This window comes from Labeo rohita, unplaced genomic scaffold (genome assembly GCF_022985175.1).
Source record: "Labeo rohita strain BAU-BD-2019 unplaced genomic scaffold, IGBB_LRoh.1.0 scaffold_63, whole genome shotgun sequence".
Lineage (NCBI taxonomy): Eukaryota > Metazoa > Chordata > Actinopteri > Cypriniformes > Cyprinidae > Labeo > Labeo rohita.
In genome coordinates this window covers 192130-217725 of record NW_026129557.1, presented here as the reverse complement: position 1 = coordinate 217725, position 25596 = coordinate 192130, and the positions used below count along the sequence as shown (strand labels likewise).

The following is a 25596-nucleotide window of genomic DNA, read 5'->3' as shown; positions in this document are numbered from 1 at the left end:
TGTTATCTTTCATAACTTACAAGGAAAAATAGAGCAGAGACTTGACATGGATGAAGCTTTCTATAGTGCATGTGACGACCACCCACGTTCGCGCACATCATCAAATGGAGTATAAAAGCTATGCATTCAACTTTGGGCTTTAGGTTGAGTAGAATCCTTGATCTTTCACCAAGTTTGTTTGTTGGCTTCTATGGCTGAAATGTGTTGTTTTCCACCAACTGGCAACCTAGGGTGTCAAAATGCTGTTGGGTAAATTGGCAGTAGGCAAAAACAAAAGAACTAAAACAAACAGAGTTGCCAGGTTTTCACAACAAAACCCACCTAATTGCTACTCAAAACTAGCCCCAAAATAGCCCACTCGCATTACGAGGTGGGTTCCCCTATTAAAAAAAAAAAAAAAAAAAAAAAATGCATGCTGTGGGATAAAAAAAAAAACATTTTTTTTTTTGGTCAGGGTTCATATTTCATTCGTATTTCAGGGGCTAAATATGACGTTATTGGGGTCGTTTCAACCCACGGACATAAAAATCAACCTGCGGCAAAAGTATTAAAGTAGCCCAATTCCGCAGGAAAACCGAGGACTTGGTAACACTGAAAACAAACTGAAAACTGAAACGGAATGCGCATTTTAAAGTAAAAGCATGTGAACTTAGCATGTTTCTTAAATATCTTCACACATACTATGGTATTTTTAAGCTGTATTACAGCTCCTTTTACATCTGTTGTGAGGCTCAATCTCAATCGATTCTCAAAGCCCAATTTCAAGCCAAAATATGTGGGAGGACAAGTGAAATTTTCAACAAAATCCTCAGGGACAAACATCTAGTCAGGCGTAACACCATGCACTAATTAGATGTGATGCTACAAGCCTCCAGCATCAAGCAGTTTCTCTCTCCACAATGAACGTGAAACTGCTTCAGGATGTGATGTTGTAAGATAAAAATTTGGACTATGTTGGTGGCGCTAGAGAATGTGTCACCACGAATGACATACCCCAGTCAAACTGTTTAGCATATGGTTCCTCGAACCCTAATTGTAATTGCAGACCAAAGGAGCATGTTGACAACAGCAAACCCCTGGAATGTCTCTTGTGAATCATCAAGCCGTCAAACCTCTGGCCCGTTACGTTTAAAACAGACCTCCACCCGATCAGAGTGATAACACACAGCACGGGTTCACGTTAGCCTGGCAGAAAGGCTTTTAGCGAGATAAAAACAGACACTGCTAATAGATGCCTGAGTGCAGTCTCGGCTCAATCTTGGTGCCATTAGCAAGATAATAGCATCTTTCAGCAGAATGCAGCGCTGCAATTAAACACGGCGGCCTTGAGAGAAGTGCACTGATCTGACTGAGGCTCTGCGTGTCAGCATTAAGCTTCTGCCTTTGCACAGTTATTGCGCAAACCACTTTCGGCGGTCTCGGCTCTCAGATGCTCACAAAGGAGAGGGTTAAGGAGATGAATGGCGACCAGGCTGCTGGACGAAAGGTCATGCCCTCAGCGCAGCGTTAAAAAAAGGCACTTCCTGCTGTGGTAAATGCCAGTCTGCCGCTCTGGTCGTGCTGTTAAAAAAAGAAGGATGTGTTCCATGAAAAGAGGGGTGCTTTGAGCACAATGATGAAAAATATAATTGAATGGATAGAGCCGAAATAGAAACGGGCTTCGGCCCTGACACCAGAACCAATTATGTTGCTAGCAGATCTGTCGGAGAGTCTATTTCTGGATTGATGGGTGTGGAAATGCAGTTGGAAACCTACAATTTGGCTCTTTGCTTAATGATTCATCACAGCTATAACGTATATAGCCTAGAATACAATGTACTCATAAGCATCAATGATTTGTAGAAGGGATACGCACAAACAGAAAGACCGAAAACCATTTACTTTTTACATTACAACATTATTAGGATATTATATAACTTTACCTCTTTTGTTTAAATACATCACACCACATAAAACTGATATTTATTTTAAATCATATAATTGTAACATTAAAATGTACAACAACAACAATAATAGTAATACATATATTTAAACAGTTCATATGTTTTATAATTAATTTTAAATGATATAATTGTAACATTAAAATGTACAATAATAATAATAATAATAATAATAATAATCATAATAAAAAAATATACTTAATTTATATATTTTATTATTTATTTTAAACTGGAATTGTAACATTAAAAATGTATTATAATAGTAGTAGTATTAATAATAATAATAATAATAATAATAATAATACAATAACAACATTTAAACAATTTATATATTTTATAATTTATTTAAAATGATAATTGTAACATTAAAATGTATTATAAATATATTACTATTACTACTAATAAATACATTTGTATATATTGTAATTTAATGTATATATTGTAATTTATATAAAATTATATTGTAAATTGTAAAATTGACTATAAATGAATACTACTACTACTACTACTACTACTACTACTAATAAATTTGTTTAAACAATTTATTATCTTTAATAATAATAATAATAATAATAATAATAATTTAAAATGATATTATAATTGTAACATTAAAATGTATTAATAATAATAATAATAATAATAAAACATTTAAACAACTGATACATTTTAAAATTTATTTAAAATTATATTATAATTGTAACTTTCAAATGTATTATAAATACATTATTATTACTATTAGTACATACATTTGAACAATTTATATATTGTAATTTATATAAAATTATACTATAATTGTAACATTAAAATGTACTTTAATAATAATAATAATAATAATAATAATAATAATAATAATAATAATAAATTTAAAACAACTTGTATTTATTTTATAAATTAGTTTAAATTATATCAGAATTGTAACACACACATATATACATATACATACATACATATATATACATACATATATATATATATATATATAATTCTTATTGTTATTAAATGTATAACTAAATTCTATGCATCAATACAAAATATGTATCAGGTGGCGTGACATTTTTAAAGAAAAAGAGGCTAAACTATATGAATTGAGTAATATATAATACTGGTTATCAGCTGTAAAAAAAATAATGGTTATTCATTGATGCTCATGAATAAGATGAAAATGAATTGCATATTATTATTATTACTACTATAATTATAGTATCTAAATTTAACTAGAATTAAGTGTAATTATATAAGAATATATAAATAAATAAACACAAATAATTATCCATCTATAAAACTACTAATAATCTTATTCCAACATTACGCCAGTTAACAAACTCCAAATGAACACTACATCAGTAAGCTCAAAGCATGCTATATTTTCCGAGTTATGAAGGCGGCCTCTGTTTTACTTTCTTTTTATTTAAATGTCAGTGTTGTCCAGCAGTGCATTCTGGTTAAGCCACAAGTCTGAGCAGACAGCAGCTAATATTTACATCTGTCCCCGCTGACGCACCATATGCTGAAGCCGACGCGAGCCAGAGCCACAGCTGCGGACATGACAGCAGACGTGGAGCCGTGAGCGTAACCTGGTCAAGCTGGGCGTGGTGCGAGGAGACACAGGGGGCTTGTGTTACTCACACAAAGCTGCTCTTTCAGGTTCGGGTGGCTTGAGGCCAGTGGCGGCTTCAGCCCAGACACCTGTGTTAACCCCACCTGGAGACCAAACACTCATGCGATGAGCTTTAAATGGATTAGAAACAGGCCTTCCAACACTGCCAGTGGAATCAGTGTAAATGTAAATAAGATCTACAGAAAATGTTTAAATGTTCGCAGGTTGTTTTTTGTAATGAGACCACTCACTACGTCATATATTCACTTTTTTTAAATAATGAAAAAACGTTAATATCTCCTTTTGGAGTGGACTTGAAGATTTGTAACATTGTAGATCTTTTTTATGCCCAAAGATACACACCACGCACCGACTAAAATTCAAAAAGTGAAAAAGCATAATAGCACCCCTTTAAACTGCATTCAATTAAGTTTTTAAAATTTTATTACAAACTTAATTACATAATTATGTTTCGACTCCAATCCATTTTTTGATACGTAAACATTTAAATATGGTCTGTCCTTCAAACGTATTCAAACATAAATACTGAAGAACAGTTCAAATTATAATGAATGTTATGTGTTGCATATATTTAGTGAAATGCTACCCTCTAGAGTTCATTTTTCCAGCTGACTAACGAGTTTAGGGTCACCGAATGTTTATTTTTTTTTTTTCTGAGGTAAATGTGACGTTATATGACATACTGTGTACAAGCTGCTGTATCAATGTCTTTCCATGGTTGAAACACTGATCGATTACATGAGACAGGATACAAATATTGCTAAGTTTTAACATAAATTCAAATGTTTATTCATGTTTATTTTGCGCTGAAAAGTAGAGATAATCAGTTCACGTGCGTGTCACGTTGCCGCTTCTCTTGAACTGAGGTGCTACAGCGACCTGTCACTCCACATCAAACATTAAACATTAAACAACATCAAAATGCCATTTATTATTTGAATATTGTAATAAAATGGACAGAATCTGAAATCTGAGACTTGGTTTCATATCAAAAGTAACAAAGCACAAAGCTTATTATGATTCATTGAATGGGAGAAGCGCTACAGTATTCCACTCATTAACTGAAAACAGGCTAGACTAACTGGGATTTAAGAATCGACATGGTCTCGTAAAAATAAGAATTGATTAAAATTGAGAAAGCTATTTTTTTTTACCCAGCCATTTCAGCTAATATTAGTTTAAGCAGTTTCTACTAGTCACATTTATGTAAACATAGGAAGATTCTGAATTGTTACTACTTTGTTTTACTAGTTACTTTTGTCTATGCAAACTAATTAAAACTAATAAATATATATTTTGTATCTATCATTTCTGCTCTCTCTAACTGAAATGTTAAATAAATAAATACTTGCTTGTGAATTTCTTATTTCCCATGTGCTCAATATTACTGTCCTCAATTTGCTAACAATAAGTTTCTTAACATTTAAAATGACATGTCTGATGGGAACCAATGACGTGTGGCATTATTTGATTTGTCGCACTTTGAAATGATATTTCTGTCATTTGATCATATTTTAAAAACACATTTTGCTACATAGTAAAAAAAAAAAAAAAAAACGAACAAAAATGACTAATTTGGAGAATTTACAACCATTAGCACTATTAAAACATTTTTGATTTGTGCCGTAGCAAACTTTTTGTGGCCATTTTGTGGGCATTTATTTTTACTTACATATTCTTTTTAACTTTTGGTCTTCATATGTGACCCCGATGGTAGAGGTTATGCTCCTAGCCTGAGGAGCTGTTCCAGTTAAGGAGCTGTTGCTCTTTTGAACGGCGTAACTACCGCCCACACACGGCGATAGAAAAAGACAAGTGAGTCACCGGGTTCAGAGACGGTAAGCGGAACCTGGACAATTGGGACTATTTCTTTCCTGTTACCATGGCGACCATGCCACTACGTATGCGATGCTCGACGAAATGACTTTTCCATTCAACAGCATCTCTCTGCGTGTGCTGCCAATGCCACCCATTAAACAACAGAAAAAGACTCTTTCATAATCGCACTGTACTTGGCTATTGTGACACACTACACTGCCGATTATACATTTTGGGCGTACGATTGCAAAACAGAACAACAGACATAATCAGGAGCTAATCAGGAGTTATTTACCAAATTAAAAACAGCTTTTATTCAATACACTCAAGACTCTACATAATACCTCAATCCCACGGAGAAGTAGGTTTTGTGTCTGCTTTGTACCGCCTGTGTTTTTTCTTTTTTAAAATCTGGCAGGATTAAATGGTGATCAAAATTTTATAGACTTTGACTGAAGGAGCAACCTGAGCCATATCTAGAATATCAGAGAAACTTGAGGTGGGATCAACTGAACAATAAGCAACTAGACAGCTGACGACTCAAAAAAGTAGAAAATCTTTAGCAAATGTAAGGCAAAACCCTGCCAGTGCCAACAACACCCTAGTGCAACGTCTTTAAGACTACTCCAGACACCTCAGACAACGGTAAAGGTGACATTACATTAAAGTGATGAATCTGCAGCAAGGTTTACTATTGCTGCTTCTCATTTACCTTCGAACACTTTGTATCCTGAGAGGAAGTTTAAACTGAAAGGCTTTTTTTATAGAATACACAAAGGATGTGTAAACTAGCTTGAGGAAGAGAGAAGAAAGTTAATAGCGTCTCTAGTGAGCGAACACAACAGATGCTACACACATGCTGGACAGACACACAACACCTCAGCAGCGCCATTCAAGCCCAAACCACACAGATCATCTATCTCGCTGACTGCTTGTGCGCAGGACTTTAAATTGGTCGCTGTTAGATATTCCCCACAGCTGGGAACCCACACCTCATTTGATAGGATAAAAACCAATGTTTTGTCAAGCGCATATGTAGCTCCAGCTGAGAAACTAATGCCTGTGAAATATTCTGTCTTCTTTTTAAGTCTACCCACATTTTTAGCTGTTGTTTTGTGTAGAACCATTTGTAGACTCCTGTGCCATTGTTTGAAATAATTTCATTTCATGTTGGTTTACAACTGTGGTGTAGCCCTTTCAGAAAATCTTCCTACGGGCCATTTATATAAACCTATCCTCTTAAAGGAACACTCCACTTTTTTTGAAAATAGACTCATTGTCCAACTCCCCTACAGTTAAACAGCTGAGTTTCACCGTTTTCGAATCCATTCAGCTGATCTCCGGGTCTGGCGGTAGCACTTTTAGCATAGCTTAGCATAGATCACTGAATCTGATTAGACCGATAGCATCTTGCTCAAAAATGACCATATATAATGACAATATTTTTCCTATTTAAAATTGTTTTTTCTAGTGATCATTTAAAATACGTAGTTGTGTGTTATGTGGTGTAACATTATTAGAGGGAGGAACCCCCCCTGCACTACCCCCACTTACTATCATGGACAGGACTGTAACGTCAGTGAAAACATTCAGGTTCCTGGGCACTACAATCCGTCAGAACCTGAAGTGGGACAATCACATTGACCTGATTGTCAAAAAGGCCCAGCAGAGGTTGTACTTCCTTCGCCAGCTGAGGAAGTTCAATCTGCCGAAGGAGCTGCTGAAACAGTTCTACTCGGCCATCACTGAATCCATCAATACCTCAATAATACCTCAATAACACCTCAATAACTGTCTGGTTCAGCTCAGCTACCAAAACTGACCTTAAAAGACTACAGAGGATAGTCCGGTCTGCTGAGCGAATCATTGGTACAACCCTCCCTACCCTCCAAGATCTGTACTAATCCAGAATGATTAAAAGGGCTAGCAAAATCATTCTGGACCCCTCACACCCAGCCCATTTCCTTATCGAACTGTTGCCATCTGGTCGGCGCTACAGAGCACGGACTACCAAAACAGCCAGACATAGGAAAAGCTTCTTCCCTCAGGCCATCTACCTCATGAACAGTTAAATGCTCCCCCCACTGTGCAATAAAATGTGCAAGACCGCTATCCATACCTATATTTATTACAGATACGTTATCGCTTTAACATATCTTCCATACATTCAATTCCCTTGTATAATTTGTATATAGAACATCCGTACTTACATTATATTGTCTATTGTGTATTGTCTTTCACATATTTATTCTAATCACTTGTTTATTTGTTATCTGTGTCTTGTCACTTGTGATCCTGTCTGTGCACTGGAAGCTTCTGTCACCAAGACAAATTCCTTGTGTGTGTAAGCACACTTGGCAATAAAGCTCTTTCTGAATTTTCTGAATTTCTGAATTATGATGTCGTGTATGACATGGGGGTGAGAAAATTATCAGGGCATTTTTATTCTGAAAGTGGAGTAATCCTTTAAAATGTTACTCTGTATCATGCAAAATATGTATTTCGTTGTCTGTGTGTTGTGTTCGCTCCGCGCAGCTCGTAGGTCTCTGTCTAACCGGCTGACAGCTTTATCTGTTCACTCGCTATTGTCTAGAAATGTGTTGATGAATAGTGAAATGTTTGTCGTTGTTATTTCTTGAAGTTCTGATAAAGAACAGAACAATATGTTGGTGTACAAGCTGTAATGCTTTATAAATATGTTTCTGCATTGGGTTGACACATACACTATGGCTGTTTGGGTGTTGTTGTTTACCACCGAGTTGTGGGCTAGAGTAACGGTGATGGGTGTTCCATGTTTTAAATTCGCTGCACGCAGTAACGTTAAACCAATCACAAAAGACTGGCTCATCGGACCATTCATCACAGATTAGTGTCACAGTGGTTTGGACAAATGATTTGTTTTAACGAACCGTTTGGGAGTCGTTGAGCAAATAAGATAAAAATAAATGCATAATATAAGACAAAAAAAGTGTTGTTTTTTTTTTGCATGCATGTCAACTTCTTGTTGGGGCTCCCAAAACCAAAATATGAACCTTTTATAATCCATAATAGAGGCACTTTAATGTCAAAATTAAGAATAACTTTCTTTAAATACTTTTCAATTTTTTTAATTGGCATATTGGTTATGAAAAAGAATAATACCAATAACCATAAAAATGCTTAATATTGCCACTGTTAATTGGTTGACCCCTAAAGTTTCTGTACCTCTACAGAAGCAAGTTGTGAAGTGCTACCGAAATTCTTGCAATTCTGAGTGAAATCACTGATGTGCTGAAACTACAAACAAAAATTTCACCTTAACATCTCTAGTGGGTGGGTCAAAAAGAAAAAGCAAGGGGTGATTAAAACATGAGATGCGTCACTCACTTCCTGTGAAGGCGATCCACCTTGCGTACTTTGTGGCTTCTCGACGCCAGTGTGAGGCCACCAGCAGTCCACAGGTGACCGTGAGGGAGATGATGCCCATGATGATAAAGAAGAGCGTGGTGACCCACTCCGGAGGGAGTCGTGGGGGGATGCAGGTTCGATCTCGTCCGTGAATGGTCTGACATTGACGCACCAGCCCCACAGTAAGAGCTCCTGGAATCAAATACAACATCAATGAAGTGTGAGTCACACTCAACCCACAAAAAGCTGAAGAGTGTTTTGCAGGATCTGCTCTTTATCAGAAATAAAGGCCTGGGTGTTTAACTATGGACTAAACAGGGCACAGGGCACACCAGGGACAAACAAAAACAACACAGCCGCCGAGTATAAAGTTCAAAGCTTGTTTTCCACAGGAAAACACCGCACCTGTCAGACGCCGAGTCCCTGAGGCTGTGCCTGCGCTGATTTACTCCAGCACACGATCAGGCAAGTAAAAAGCATTATCAAGAATGACATTTAAAGAAAATAAATTTCACCAACTGAACAGCTGAAATGTGCTGAATGCACATTGTCGTCTGGGCCAAGTACTGATATGAACAAAATAATAATATCATCAGTTTAAATGCTGGTAAACTACGCTACCTTACTTCACCCTCAAGTTTTGTCTTCACAGCCAGCTAAATCCTTATAGCAGCTTTACAGTCAGATCAAACACATGGCCACCCAAACAGATTAACCAGAGATTAACCTGTAAGAGACGGTACATTAACCTGTGGGGCTCAGTCACACAATCCAGTTAAGACCATACAGAAGGTTTAGTGTGTTAGGACTAGAAGCTGCTCTAAAAATAATCATTATGCAACTCAATTTCTGCCATGGTTCATAGTTCAGTAAGTGGCAAAGTAATTGGAAGTGGCGAATTTCACAGACGAGAATCCATGAAACGCATTATTACACTGCAATGCTTTATATTAAGCATTTGAAAATCATAATTAAGCATTATACCATTGTTAATTCACAAGAGCTATGATTCAATTAAACATATGCGATGCAGGTTTAATATATACGCCTTAGTTATTTACATGCATGTAGGTGTCTCAGAGCAGCTCTGTTCACAGTTAAATGCTGCTCCACACAAACAGCTATCAATTACACATTTTAAACTCCATCTCTGCATACTGGTGTGAGTTTGGGATCATTATAACGTTCATCTGGGAGTGTGCCATTTAATCAGGTTTGTAAGGCAAATCATTTATAAACCTACATCAACACAAGAGAACATATTATCTTTATTAATATGCTAACTGTTCATTGCAATTTCAAAATTTAAGTTTAAATCCTCACTCTAAGCTCACACGTTCGGATGTACACAAATTCAAGAAATCGCAGTGGCTGTAGCATTTCTGTCATAATGAAATATATTAAAGATTAAGTAGACATTTGAATTAAATGTTGAGTCGATATTAAAAAAGCATTAGATCACATCATAAGGTGTCATAGTTCAGACGTGGGATGGTCTTCGGGCCTGTTTTAGGCTTATTTTTATATTTTAGACATCCACCAAATATGGTGATGAAAAAAACATTCCGCGCTGGTTGAAACAACACGAGACTTCACTTTTGCTTTCACTTTCGAATGTTTAGAGCCTCTGTCAGTAGCAGCGAGCGCGCCTTCAGTGCAGCTGGAACAGTTCTGCGTTCAAGCGCACGCAATAGGCTAAAGCCGCAAAGCACCGGCAAAATTTATTACCATGAATGTGTCGGGGGGAAATAGTAAGGAGATTTTTTAATTATTCATTAATAAACTAGTGTTTTCTGAGTCAATGTTGCAAGGATGAAGTTGCCGATCCACTCCTCTTTGGATGCACCTTTAGAGAGAAATGCATCTTTACAGATTACATAATGAAACAGTTTTTGTTTTCGATTTGCTTTATTTCGTTAAGTTATAATTTAAAGACTTCTATGCATCATGTCTATGAGGTATGTATTTGCTGAGTTTCGATTCATTTTTGTGAAGTGCTCTTGTTGAGACCACATGTTTTCATTATTTTATAGAACCGTTTGCACCATTTTGTTGATATTGTGAATGCACACAAATAAAAGTAGACCCTTTACAGTTTGGAATGATGTATTATTCTTACTTTTATCAGCAAATTGACGGAATATTCAAAAAAATTTCACTGAAAAAAAAATGCAAGTGATCGCGCTGGTGCCTCCATGTTCTGCAAAGCGGCTTTAGCTTCCACCTCCGCAAAAATGCCTGGATATGTGCCTAATAGCACACATTTATCTAGGTTTAACGTTTAAACTAACATTGTTTTATACTTGAACTGTTTTATATCTAGGTATTTTATTTTAGGTGAGTTGTAATGATTTGAGAAGGCAAAATTGATCAAACAGACTATGATCAGTCTTCCGCTGGCCACTTTCAGCATATAATTCATCATAAATATGCAGATGTCATCCCGAAACATTGCATTGTATAAAACAAACGTTTCATACAAATTCTGAAATGATTATAGCCTAGAAAGTGCGCAAAGCTCGCTCACTTTATCATCACGTAAAAGCGCCACTCATCTCAGTTCATCGTGATCTCAAAAGTTCTGTTATAATCAATGAAGCTCTCTAAACGACACAATTAATCCCTTATTTACATCGTGTCTGCGCTTAGTCAGTTATGAGATGATTCACGAGCGCGCAAAACTGCACTTGAAAAAAAATGATCTGGCGCTTTCAGAGGCGAGTGAATTCTGGCAAACTAAAATGTTTCGGATTGGCCATTGCACTCAAGAAATCAGCAGATATGTCTGCATTCCTCAGCGCTGCAAAAACATGTTGCATAGTTTGCCAGATCTTCAGTTGCTTTTGCTTTCGTTTGAGGGTATTTAGCACCATCTAGAACCTCCGAACAACCGGGCCGGGGCATGGCCAACCGCTCCAATTGCAGCGTGGCTGACAACAGGGATGACTAACAATCTGGGGGGCAACCGCCCCCCTTTTCCCCTCCTTTTCAACCCCACCCCTAATGTCGCCCATGATTGCTAATATACATGCATTTTAAGCAATTTTAAAGTGTATTGTTTGTTTAGGTCTATTATTACCTCAAAAAAAAAAAAAAAACACTTACTTGATTAATTGTTCGAATAATCGACAGATTACTCGAATACCAAAATAATCATTTGTGACAGCCCGAATAAGGACTGATTACATAGTAAGAAGAAGAAAAAAACCCATCATAGTGTGTGAAAGAGTCCATTGGTGTTTGTAGTGTGGTGATGAGGTAAGCTTCACTGTCGACTCCATAGAAACAAAGGTGTGCAAATGCTACTGCATTCTTGAAGCAGAAATAACAGGGTTGTGAGAATTGTGATTTGTAACATGTTGGGTAGTAAAGACCTACATTTTTACACAAGACAGGCAGACTAAAGCGGCAGATTGTACATTTCTAAAATGGCATCAAACAATAATGGGAAAGAAAAAAAAGACTTTCCCAAGACTTCATGAACATAATCTTGAAGGTGTGTGGTATCTTTGGCACTGCTCTACTGTACAATTGCTTACACAATTCATAAACAAGTTATGTTACTGAAAGAATGCATTAACTGCATTCCCAAAATTTACTATTAAAACAATTAATAGCATAAAGCTTCTCGTCACTCTCAATGCAGCAAGCAGGGCTTCATCCATAACCCCATCCACAATCAACATCACACAAAGGCCAGTGAGCAAGTCTTAACATGTATGGTATGTTATTCATGCTTTAACAGTGTAAAAGGCCTATATCATTTACGTAACAGTCTATGTTTAGGGCTGCAACACCCCGGACTTGGCAGAAGACATTCACACACATAAGAACAATAAGTTTGATGGTTCACGAGTTTGATGGAACAGTTAAGTTCTATTTACTCATTTGCAGATTTAGGGATTGCATTACTATATTGCTCGATGTAGCTAGCAACATCATAACATCTTTTATGTAAAATAGCATGCTCCTTTTCACATTAGAAAGCGCTTCACACCACCTGAAAAGTGTGTGAGGGCCTATGCACTCCTCAGAGTGTCTGCATCACTTGAGTCACTTGATCAGAAGTGCATCATACAGACTCGACCAGGCGCCAAGACAGCCGAAAGACGGAGCACAAGATCTCATCATTCCCACGACCTCAGGAAAGAGCTGACCTCAGATAACAGATCACAGCATAACACAAAACACCTAATTAAACAAAAACAACACTGCATTAGAGGGAATACTGATAAGCCAGTAATTATTTGTGACAACACTCCACTCCCTAACTTGATTGAATCTGAAGAAATAACACTATTGCTAATACACGCTGATAACATTAATTCCATTTTAGTGTAGTTTTTGGCAACATCAACGCACTTTGTGTGGGTGGGAAATGCCAACTACAGTAAGTTTCTGACTTCTGATGTCCATTGCACATGCTCGTGTATGTTTTCGCTGAACAAAAGATGGCATCCAATGTAATCGTTTATGACACAAAAGCTTGCATTTTAAGGTCTCACTGATTGGGATATGTTTATGCTCATGCTGGCATGCGTTTTGGATGTCTTGAAGTGCGTAGGATTCCTTTAGCCTTTATTGAGCAGGAAAACAAGGGAGGAACTTAATCAGTTAAACGATTTTGTCACTGGCTGAGCTTGCATCTGGTAGCAGTCACATTCTGCTGTGCTCTCCTCTGGAGTGACATACGACATTTGCATGATTTTGATATCTGTCAAGCACAACAGCATCCAGAGCTCCGTAGTGATGAACGCGCCTGCTGGCGCTGATACTCAGACTGGTGCCGCTCTGTCTGTTAAGGCCAAGAGCAGGTCTAGAGAAGCTGTAAGGGAACTTCAAATGCATCTGAAGCAGGGTTCACTAAGAGGAAGAATTCACATTACGCCCTGGAAAAGAGGCAGGAGATTGTGGGGAATCCACCAAGAAAACATCCTGGACATGGAAGAACTAAGGAAATCCTGTCCTTTACTCTACATACAGTCAGAATGATAACAACTCAACACCTCTACCAGTTAGATTCAGCTACACTGGCAAAAGATGGCCTGTTAGTGAATACCGTGCCAAAATTTCAGAAATTGATACCAATTACCAGTGGACTGTACCTCACCCACAAACCTGTTAGACTGATGTTAATCTTCGAAACACTAATTAAATTTTATTTCTGCTTTTCTATAAGTGCCACCTACTGCCAGAGAGAGAATCTGCATGTTTTTTAAAGGAGAAGTCCACTTCCAGAAATAATTCACAAATAATTTACTCACCCCCTTGTCATCCAAGATGGTTGTGTCTTTCTGTCTTCAATCGTGAAGAAATTATGGTTGAGGAAAACATTGCAGGACTTTTCTCCATATAATGGACTTCATTGGTGCCCCGATTTTTGAACTTCCAAAATGTAGTTTAAATGCAGCTTCAAAGGACTCTAAACAATCCCAGTCGAGGAAGAAGGGTCTTATCTAGCAAAACGATCTGTCAATTTTTTTTTTTTAGAAAATAAAAATTTGTTTACTTTTTGAAGCACAAAAGTCTGTGTAGCACAGGCTCTGGGATGCACATTCACGACGCTACATACTATCACCGCACTATCGTCGGAAGGTCATGTGGACTAAGACTAAGAAGGTGCAAGTCAAGTCAAACGCTGTTTACAAACAAAAAGGTACAACGATGTTGGGCGATTCTAAAGTTGTAGGAGAAAATAACATGGAGTTTGTCGCCATACTCTACCTTTCTGAATCGGAGTACACAGACGATGAACTTGTGGTGATTCCTTGTGGTGATTCAAAGACGTGATTCGTAGTGGGAGGTACGGATCATTTTACTGACTCGGACCTTTGAGTCTCGTTCAGCAAAATGAATGAATCATTTCGTTCATTTTAGCAAAATCAGCATCACATGAAAGCTCCAGAAGATGAACGAACGACTTGAAAAACCTGAAGACTTGAAACAGGTGAACTAATTCCAGTACAGAACCTAAAAGGATGTTGCGCATATGCGACTGAACGAATCACTCCCCGAGACGACTCGTTTTTCCCCGAGTCAAAATGAACAAATTGTTCAAGAACGCACATCCCAGAGCCTGTGCTACACAAGCTTTTGTATACAAATTTTTATTTTTCGAAAACAATGACTGATTGTTTCGCTAGATAAGACCCTTCTTCCTCTGCTGGAATCGTTTAGAGCCCATTGAAGCTGCATTTAAACTGCATTTTGGAAGTTCAAATTTGGGGCACCAATGAAGTCCATTAAATGCAGAAAAATCCTAAAATGTTTTCCTCAAAAACCATAATTTCTTTACGACTGAAGACAGAAAGACATGAACATCTTGGACGACAACGGGGTGAGTAAATTATTCATAAATTGTTGTTCTGGAAGTGGACTTTAAGCCAGTCTGCAGTTTTTTTAAGTTTGGTCATTTGGTCTAAACATACAGATTACATGCTAAAATAGTTCCTAGAACTATTGGCGGAAGTACCTGCTTTTTGACATGTTTGCATCGTAGGAATCAGGAACGCATTTAGTCCTAGTAACTCTGTTTGGGGGAACTAAATTGGCTCCTATTTCAAAGTAGGATCTAAAACAGTTCTATAGGAACTACTAGTGACGAAAGCATACACTGACTGGCCAAAAGCAGGGCTACCCTCGACTAAAGATTTTTCTGGTCGATTAGTAGTCGTTCGTTTTAAGCGTTAGTCGACTATTAGTTGCACATTTATTAATAATTAATCATACAAATCATAATGGGGTCATTCCTTGTCAAATCAAACAAATTTCAAAAACTTCCCCGGCTCAAATTTTTGATTGTGCTTGTATTTCTTCTGAAAACAGACACACATGTATAGTGATTAAAGCCAAAATATGAACTGTCATGGATGAATATTTACAGAGTAATCCACTAATTTGTAGACGGATGTCAAAATGGCCATTTTAACTTGAGATTCAGAGCCAAATTACTCTTCAGAAAGATAGCAGCGTCATTGTGTTACTGTTATTGTGCAAAATCTGTTGTCTTTAGCAATCTTTGTCTCATTATGTGCCAATGGTACCCATTCAAAAAAGAGGAAACAGCACTTTTCATGCGTTTTCTACAAAGTTTGCATGTCTGTAACTCAAGAAGTATTAAATATACTATATAATGTCCTTTTAGGTATTGGGTCTTAACAAACTTTTCTTTAGGCATCTTAATTTTTAAGGCCCTATGTGGTTTGTTTCCAGAGATGTTGGAGTTTCAATATGGCTCCAGGAGTAAATTGTTACATTGTACAAATTTTAAGTGGTCAAAAAACCAAATGTGGGTTAGTTTGAAAAAACACCAGACTTCTTTTAAAGAGCAATGTTTGAAGAACAAATAACGTTAAAACTAGAGATGCATTGAAAATACCAGTCTGAGTGCCATAAATATTCTTTTTCCAAAGTTTGCATGCCTAGAACTCAAGTAGTATTCGCAATATGATTTTAGATTGCAGTTCTTCAAGAACTTTTCTTTTGGAATCTTCATTTTCAAGGCCTTACATTGTTCAGTCCGAGAGATATGATGATCTCAATGACACTCCACTTTCAGCCCTACCGGCTACCCGGCATATTTAAAAAGCCATGTAAAAATATTTACATCACAAACATGGAAATCAGCGACAGTAACGGCATTTAGCTACCTATTGTATACAGCGTTGTGTTCTTTTCTTAGCCTCTGTGATTTGTAACACTGCAAGTTCATAGGAGATGGTCAAATTTCATGCTCTGTTAATCGCGTAAATTGTGCGTAACATTCTATCCATATTATCCCGGAAAACTACGACACCAAAAAAAAGCAAATACGGTTGCACTTCGGTTTATATTCGCTGATCAATGTTTATATGTAAATAAAGCCTGAATTAAATATGTTCAGCATATAAAGCACTTGTGCCTCTTCAGAAAACTTGGGTTAAACTGCTCAACTCACAGATTTAATTTTTGATCTCTTTACAAATGTTTTGAAGCACTAGAGTTTTGGGTTAACAGATGTTTAATGGAGAGACAAGACATCTCTCAGATTTGATTAAATCTATCTTTATTTGTCTTCCGAAGATTAATTTATTTCTTATGGGTTTGGAACAACATGAGGGTGAGTAAACGATGACAGAACGTTCTAATTATAGCCATCTGATTTAGTCTTTTTTTTTCTGATCCAAAAATATATTGTTCAGAGTACACAGCATAGCACTATGAATTCAATTAGTTCAACAAACAGATGTATTCATTTTGCTTCAGGCAAAGCAAGCTCATCTGCATTACGAGCTCTAGAGGATTTTCACATTTTATAAAGCAAGAAAGTTGATTTATGCTCGGCTTTATCATCGTTAGAGGGTTGCAAATGTAAAACAGAACTTGGAGTTTAAGCCTGAGCCTCATGATGGAAAAAAAGCATTTTGTCTTGGTGGGAAGAAAGCCTTTAAAGGGCTTGATAAAGACTGGTGTCTGCATCCGGTAAACATTTCCCTCATCACCCACCAATCCCCTGCTGATTCACAACTTCAGCGTCTAATTCCATCATTACAACCAGCTGGCACGCTATGGTACACTAAAAAGCAAAGACAACACTGAATTGCACCCACAACTGCAGTTTAGACATTCATAGGGTACAAACTCACCAAGTGCATTCCCAAAAACACGTGCACATGTACAAAACGAGCGCCATTTAGAACAACACATCTGGATAAATAAACGTGAAGCAAGTCAGAGCGCTGGAGCTCTGCCAAATTCCCAAGAAGCCCTCACTGGAAACTACACTATTCAGCAGAATGTGTTTTTGACTCCAACTTTTGTTATTTTCAAAGAACATGTGTCCTCATGACAAGTTTATCTGAGATAAAAATTTGGTAAAGGTGGTCTTGAAAATTTAAGTAAATTAAAGTTTTAATTTTCAGGTTTGAACGCAAGTTCAACCAACTGTACCAGTGTCCACCAGAGAAAACCATTTTGACTGGTCTCTCAGCCTTTCCTTAAAACAGAAAACTTACAACAGAAACAAATATCCTGGCTTAATATCAGAAATGTCAAAGTCATTTGCTCACAGCTAGTCGCTCTTTGACTGAATGCTCTCTGCCTACTACACAAGGGGTCAAATGCACTTCTTTGTAAAAATAGGTGCACTACGGGTTCTTCAAGTCAAGCTGAAATGGTAATTATGAGTTCATTAATACCCATGTTTCCATCCACCTATTTTTATGCCCATTTCATGATACTGCATTAAAAAAAAAAAAAAAAAAAAAAAAAAAAAAAAACTGAATGAATACATTTCTCGACATGCCTCAAAAAAAAAGTCTGCAGGATCTGAAATGTTGTTTTGGTCATTCTGAAAAGCCTTAGCCATAGTCTGTTGTCAAAGTTGTGTTGTTTTACACGACTGCATTCCCAAACAGCAGGCGTCCGCTTTTGAAAGCAAGAAAAACGTGAAAACATGACTGTGTTTTGTTTTGTCTGTGCGTTCTGAGGTGCAAAATGCTCATAGTGGCTTGTTCCACTGCAGCGAATGACCTTTTTCCTAGTGTTATTTGTCGCCAGTTTATCAGGAAGTGACGAGTTGGATGTTTTCGGCTCGCTAGGTGGAAACTGTTTATTCGCAGATGTTCCAATTTTGAGGACAAGTCAATTTTGTAAGTCTGAATGGAAACATAGCTAGTGACTAAGGCTGATGATACATGGGGCAACTTTTTAAACAATGTTGGCGGACAACTTTGGGCAATGTTGCCGTCAACGGGCAACTAGGTGAGACAGAGCTCTGGATCTAAAGTTTCCAGATTTGTTACCCATTCTCAATGGGAAAGTGCCCAAGAAACATTGTTTAAAAAAAAAAAAAAAAACCTGCCTGACCAATTTGCTCAAAAAATTGTCCTGTGTATCATCAGCCTAAGAAAAGTTGTACTTACAAGTGAAAAAACTCTAATTCTAAATGATACACAAGTTGCAGTGTTAAGTAGCATGTCGATTTAAAAGATTGCAGAAACATTGATCTTTAAAACACAAAATGAAATTTGAATGATTTTTTTTTTTTTTGGTGTGTGTGTGTGTAGATCGCTTAAAGCTGCTCTGATGCAAAATATTGAATTATGGAAAATGTTAAAATGTTCAAAATGTAAGCTGGCACACAATATTTCAACCTGGTCTCATGATGAAAACATACCTGTGAGAACGTTCTCGAGACACAAAATATGTACCAATAAGTACCACATCAGTGCAGTTTCCAACAGAAATGTCCACTGAACTGGCCCTAAAAGTGTTCAGTGTTATCCCCCAGAACAGATACATATGTACATATGGAAAGTTTTATGCGACATTAGTTTTGTATGTGCCACCGCAGGTCTGACTTGAAATGTCCGTTGAGTAGCGCTATAACGCTAATGCTCCGTAATGTTTTAAAATAACGTACCATCTGCACTACAAGCCTACCCGATAGTATGAGCAAAAATGAAACTGACGTAAAAACACACATTGCAAGCATGCCGTTTTATCTTGTTTTTTTTTATCTTTCAGCTTTTTTATCGTGAGTCATGTTTTTCACAGGATTCGTACCCAAGGATTTTGCATCCTAAGTCCAATTCTGTGCCGGCTGAGTTACCGAGCCACCAAGCCAGCTTGTTATGTTTGGAGCAAAACATGTAGACAAAAACGATTACAAGTGCTTGCAGTTTTAATGTTCATTTCTTTTGGAAACGGCAGTGATATGTACTTATTGTACTTACGTATTTTATGTCTTGCGAAAAAGTTCCTACAGGATTATTTAGTCATGAGATTAGTTAGCCAAATTTACACCTGCTCCATATATATCAGTAGTCCATATATAGAGATTCATGAGCAAAAAACAAGTCTGGTCACATCATTACAACATTACTCAACTTGCAGTTTGGGTTTTATGTTCACAATTCTTTATATATAGTTATTTTACTTTGGTTAGGCTACTTCTCTGGGGTTTTTTATTCATAACAATGAATGGCCAACTTGGAAGTACAAGATGCACTTGAAGGACTAAACCCTTTGCAGTTACATATCGAACTTCAAGAACTCTTTGTTCTATTGCTTATAATTATTTCTTCTTTCTTCATTTAATTTGTGACCCTCTTTTGTCTTTTTTAACATTGTTAACTTAATTGAAAAACACTCAGCAGCTACACGCCACTGGCGAAGAAGCATAGGGCAGGGGTTTCTCTCACAATAAGTGGGCACTGAGAGATAAAGCTGTAAACACTTGTAACCTTTGGGAGACTCCATACCAACAGTGGCTTGACGCATTCAGATACTCTGGACCAGTCTCGTGTTCACAGCCTGTGCGTGAAACAGGAAATGAAGCAAATGCATCTGCTTCCTGAGCACTGCTGTTCTCTCATTAGTGCAGGCTGAGCAGCTCTGGAGATATGGAGCGCTATGGAGATGAGTCAAACAGCCTCTGAACCCTAGTGGGTGGAAAGCGGAGGCCGTATGCGGCGCTACAGGCGTGTTCTTTTTTAACGCACCGAATTTTCTCAGTCGCATACAGATGCATGCACATCCTGTGCCCGTGATGAACCCACAGTAAACACAAGGACTGCTGGAAGCAGTACAAGATTTTACCAAAACAAAACGTGGTGAATGGGCTTAACAGTTGATGACAAACTACACACTAGCAAAAAAGACAATATGGACAAACTTGACGCCTGAAGGACAAAATGTCCAACACCTGGGAAACACTGGCAATATTTCTTTATAAAGGTGTTTGACTTCTTACAACAGATTCTTACAACTGAACAGTCTTCAGTTGAATGTCAATCTGCCAATTGACCCTTCGGAAAAGACACGCCCCTCTTAGTTACTGTTGTACGCTATGTCCAACAAACAATGCCACTCTCACGATACACAGGTTCTCACGCAGTGAAAAACATCTTGGAGCAAAGAGAAAACTATCAACATGCCGACAGACAACACAGCAGGTTACTTCTGGTATGAAACAAGGTCTTAGCTTTAAAATTGTCTTTTTTTAAGAAATTCAAATGTCATACCATTTGGAGGCTCTTCAATGTGTCATGACATATCACTGTATTGCCTCAGTTCAAACGGCACGTGAATCGATTGTCTTTTCATATTTACTTAAAGCATGAACGTGAATCAGAGCACATTTCATTTCAACCATGGAAAGACGTCAGTACACAATTTTTCAAGTTAAATGCTGTGTTCCAGACAAGGTCGGAAGAGGGAACATCCAGGTTGAAATGTCCCACTTCCAACTTCATTGAGTTACGGAAGGTTAGCGATGCTTTAAGAGCCAGGGGTGTACATTTTTCTTATTTTGCCTAAATATATATATATTTTTCCATTTAGGACTACCCTTCAGAAGCTACAGAAGATACTTGTATGTTTCCCAGAAGAAAAAAAAAAAAGTTAAATTTACCCTGATCTTCAAATTCAAAAAGTTTCTTATTTAACGCATTGTTTTTCTTCTGGAGTGTTTGAACCTTCTGTTATAGTTGCATATGAGTCCCTCAGTTGTCCTCAGTGTGAAAAGATGGATATCAAAATATACAATGTTGGAAACAGTTCAAATACACAAAAATGCTGAAAAAAAAAAAAAAATCTGTGGCACCTGAATTTTCTGAAGAACTTTTGACCGGTCATTTTTAAAATTCAACTATTATTTTCTCGTGTGGACTATATGTAAACTACTTTTATGTGAAATATCTAATTCAGGTCAGTACTAGAAAATAATTTAGTATGATCCCTCTTATTTTGGTAATATAATTAACATTTTGCTGATTCTGCAAGGTGTATGTAAACTTTTGACTTCAAGTGTATCTCAGCAGCTTTAAAATACATTTTAAATAAAACAGTATTATCAATAAACTGTACCACTAGTCATAAACGATAAAGCATGGACGTTAAATAAGGAAATAAATAAGGTCAATCTTGGAGCAGCAAGACCCTAGAAATGCTCGCTGCAGGTTGAACTGAGTCAGCGAGATGGGCTTTATTTTCTCGAGCAGCCATGAGTCAGTGGCATAAACAGACCAGCCTCATCACTTTTCAAGAGGTCTGTCTCTTTCAGTCGTTTATTATTCCTTTCATGTATTCGGATAAGCATTGCTGAGAGCACGTCAGTCCTTTTCATAAAATCCTCTTCCTAAGAGCTCCTCAGTATGTAGCTCAATGAATTACAATGAATGGGACAAAATAACCAGGCCCACATGGAATCCGAGTCTTAAGAAAGCTCCACTGGGTTTTTTTTCTTGCAGAACCGAAACACCGGGCATTCACAAAAATCTACTAATGCTCTCCTTTCACATGCTTGTTTATTAAATATTTGCTCTAATTTGATTACGTTCTCAGCTTCCATTAAGATCGGGGCTTGACAATAAGAATGTGAGAAAGTGAGAGAGGTTTGGGCTTGGATGACAGAAAGGTCACTTGCTCAATCATTCTAGTGCTGAATTTACACTGTCAATTGAGTAGAACACACTGCGTGCATGTAGAGTTTCTGTTGAGTGAAGAGGGCCAAAAGAGCTGAACTGCAAATAGAATGGAACAGAACACAGGGGGCTCGAGATGCGTTTTCAACTTAACACATCATCTTAATATTGTGTAATTTAAAAAAAATACAATAAAAAAATAAATAAATGAGATGAGATGAGATGCTTCAGCAAAACCAATGGTTATATAGGCTAAGTAGGCATTCTTTATAACAACTTGTTTGCCACATTCTTTCAAGCAGACATATTTATTTATATAAATAAATGTAGATTAGTCTTATTACAGCTACTAAAGTGATTCCGTCAAGAGCAGTGAGTGATTTTCTTTCTTTTGTTGCTTCATTAACATCAATGTCACAGACAACAGCAACTAAATTAGGCTGATATTAGTCTGATATTCTCCCAACTGTTTCAGGGGCTTTCAGAAAAATCTCTGAATCATTTCTCTATTTGCAATGTATCAATTTATTTTCCTAGCCCTACCAATAGTATATTTGAATTAAAAGCATCATAAAGTTAAAGGAAAATGTCCACTTCCAGAATGACAATTTACAAATAATTTACTCACCCCCTTGTCATCCAAGATGTTCATGTCTTTCTTTCTTCAACATCTCAGGATTTTACTCCATATAATGGACTTGATTGGTGCCCCGATTTTGAACTTCCAAAATGTAGTTTAAATGCAGCTTCAAAGGGCTCTAAACGATCACAGCCTAGGAAGAAGGGTCTTATCTAGCAAAACGATCTGTCATTTTTTTCAGAAAATAAAAATTTGTATACTTTGTAAGCACAAAAGCTCATGTAGCACAGGCTCCAGGATGCACGTCCATGATGCTACGTACTATTGAATCACGTCGAAAGTTTGTGCGGAACTACAGACCCAGCGGATACAAAGCGAACACGCAAAAACTGAGAAAGTGCAAGTAAGTCAAACACTGTTTACAAACAAAAAGGTGCAACGTGTTGGACGATTCTGAAGTTGTAGGAGAAAAGAAGATGGAGTTCTTCACAATACTCTACCTTTTTGAGCCGGAGTACACAGACGATGAACTCAGATGTGATTCGGAGCATCGTGGACGCACATCCCAGAGCCTGTGCTACATGAGCTTTTGTGCTTAAAAACTATACAAATTTTTGGCAAAAAAAATGACCAATTGTTTCGCTAGATAAGACCCTTCTTCCTCAGCTGGGATCATTTAGAGCCCTTTGACGCTGCATTTAAAGTTCAAAATCGGGCAATGAACTCCTTTATATGGAGAAAAATCCTGAAATGTTTTCCTCAAAAACCATAATTTCTTTACGACTGAAGACAGAAAGACATGAACATCTTGGATGACAAGGGGGTCAGTAAATTATTTGTAAATTGTTGTTCTGGAAGTGGACTATTCCTTTAACCTTTGTCATCTTTTTAACAGAAGTTATCAAGGACTGTGTTAACGTCACCAGAAAAAGTAAAAAAAAAAAAAAAAAAAAAAAAAAAAAAAAAAATCTGACCTGAAAAACTCTTTGGATGAAAAAAAAAGTTCAGAAGAAATCAGCAGATTTACCTCTCAAAATCAGTTCAAAAAAGACTGAAAACAAACTCCAGTTTAAAATGCACTTTCATGTTTTGTTCTTGAGTCAGAAATTTGCATGAGCAAGTGCTTCAGAAACAGTAGGAGGAAGTGGCATTTCTAGTCGGGCGCTTTTTTCTCTGCAAACAGAAACAGTACTGTTAAAAATGCCGTCGACACCTCTAAAACAAGCTCCAAACAATCAGCTCCCTGCCTGGAGAGTGAAATGAGTACTGTATGCTGTCACACGGAGACAGTGAGCCGAATTAATCATTCCCCTCACTCCGAGTGTTTCTCTGGGAATAAAAGGCTCCGAGGGCTTTTTTCATTTTGTAAATGTCACGACCACCAACTCGTGTTTTGTCCCCGCGAGCTCTTGGGTTCTCAGTCACGGGTTGAGTTTGAAGGTCTCTGCTGCATAATTTCCTGTCTTTGCCGTGACTCCCGCCTGTGAACTGTAGTTTCCTTTTGAAGGAAGTGAACAAACATACCATCCTCACAGCTGTCTCACTGGCACCGCAGATGTGAACCCAAGCAGTAAATGGCAATCAAAAAGATCTCTTTTTCGAGGGGACAGATCGGGCGTCTGTTTGGATGGCCACATTCCTGTCAAACAGCATAATGAGCCTGAGACGAGAGCAATGGGGAAATGACACTTAATCGCCCTTACTGACAGGCCTGACAAGGTGAGAAGGCATGTTAGACCATGCATGAGTGACATGAATTAAATATTTTTTTGTCAAATATTTCATTTAGTAAAAGTCTGGCTAATTACTAGCCGATGCTGATAATCTCATGCGTACATGAGCCAAGACTTCACCGAACGCCTGAATGCCAGATGTCTCGACTGGCCACCTGTAATCACATCATCTGATTCTTATGTAAATGGCTAAACAAGGCCAATGTGAAGGCTCGTCTGAACTCAATGACAAAACATAACTTAAATGTTTGCAAACGCTGGCAGATTATGATGGTGGGACTAGACAGAAAATGTAATAAGTGTTCAAAAACAACTGTACAAATATTAAACTACAATGATGCAAATAAATACAAAACATCTGAGCACCACTGCAGTCAAAACAAAGCAACACAGACTACCGCCCAACTGATCTGCTGGACAGAAACACTGACGTAATGTATGATTTTTACCTCAAATATATAACATCAAATATATTATTTTGGACATCTAACTTACTCTACTGTTCTTCTTCACCCTGCTGATGTTGTAAATGCGACATCCAGGGGAATCTAAAGGCAAGCATTTTCTAAGTCTCTGCAGGCTGACTCATAAAAAAGGCTGTAGAAGTCCAAAAATTTTACTTAAAGGAGAAGTTCACTTTTTCAAAAATTTACAAGCGATGTACTCACCCCCTTGTCATCTAAGATGTTCATGTCTTTCTTTAGCCATAAAGAAATTCTGTTTTTTGAGGAAAATATTCAAAAACTCCATAAAGTGGACTTCTATGGTGCCCGTTTGAACGTCCGAGATGCAGTTTTAATGGGCTCTAAATGATCCCAGCCGAGGAATAAGGGTCTTATCTAGCAAAACGACCGGTTATTTTCTAAAAAAAACATCAATTTATATACTTTTTAACCTGTAACGTTCTGTGTGAACTAGGGGTGGGAATCTTCAAGCACGATCCGATCCGATCCGATTCCAATTCCGATTCCGGGAGTCACGATCCGATTCCAAATCGATTCCTGATCTACATTTTTTTCCCCCAATTCATTGTTCTGCTGTGCAAACACAAAATTGACTCTATTTTTTTATTATATAAGCAGGCTACTTTTTAAAACAATTACTGGCAAAAGTT

General features: G+C 37.4%; 1 protein-coding gene across 1 annotated transcript in view; it reads right to left on the bottom strand.

The window, feature by feature from the left end:
* The window catches only part of mosmoa (modulator of smoothened a), a 38579-nt gene that overhangs the window by 4941 nt on the left and 8042 nt on the right, over window positions 1-25596 (bottom strand). Inside the window, exon 2 of the mRNA XM_051104086.1 lies at window positions 8743-8955. Within this exon, the coding sequence (XP_050960043.1) occupies window positions 8743-8955 (213 nt within the window). The remainder of the gene's footprint in view (window positions 1-8742; window positions 8956-25596) is intronic.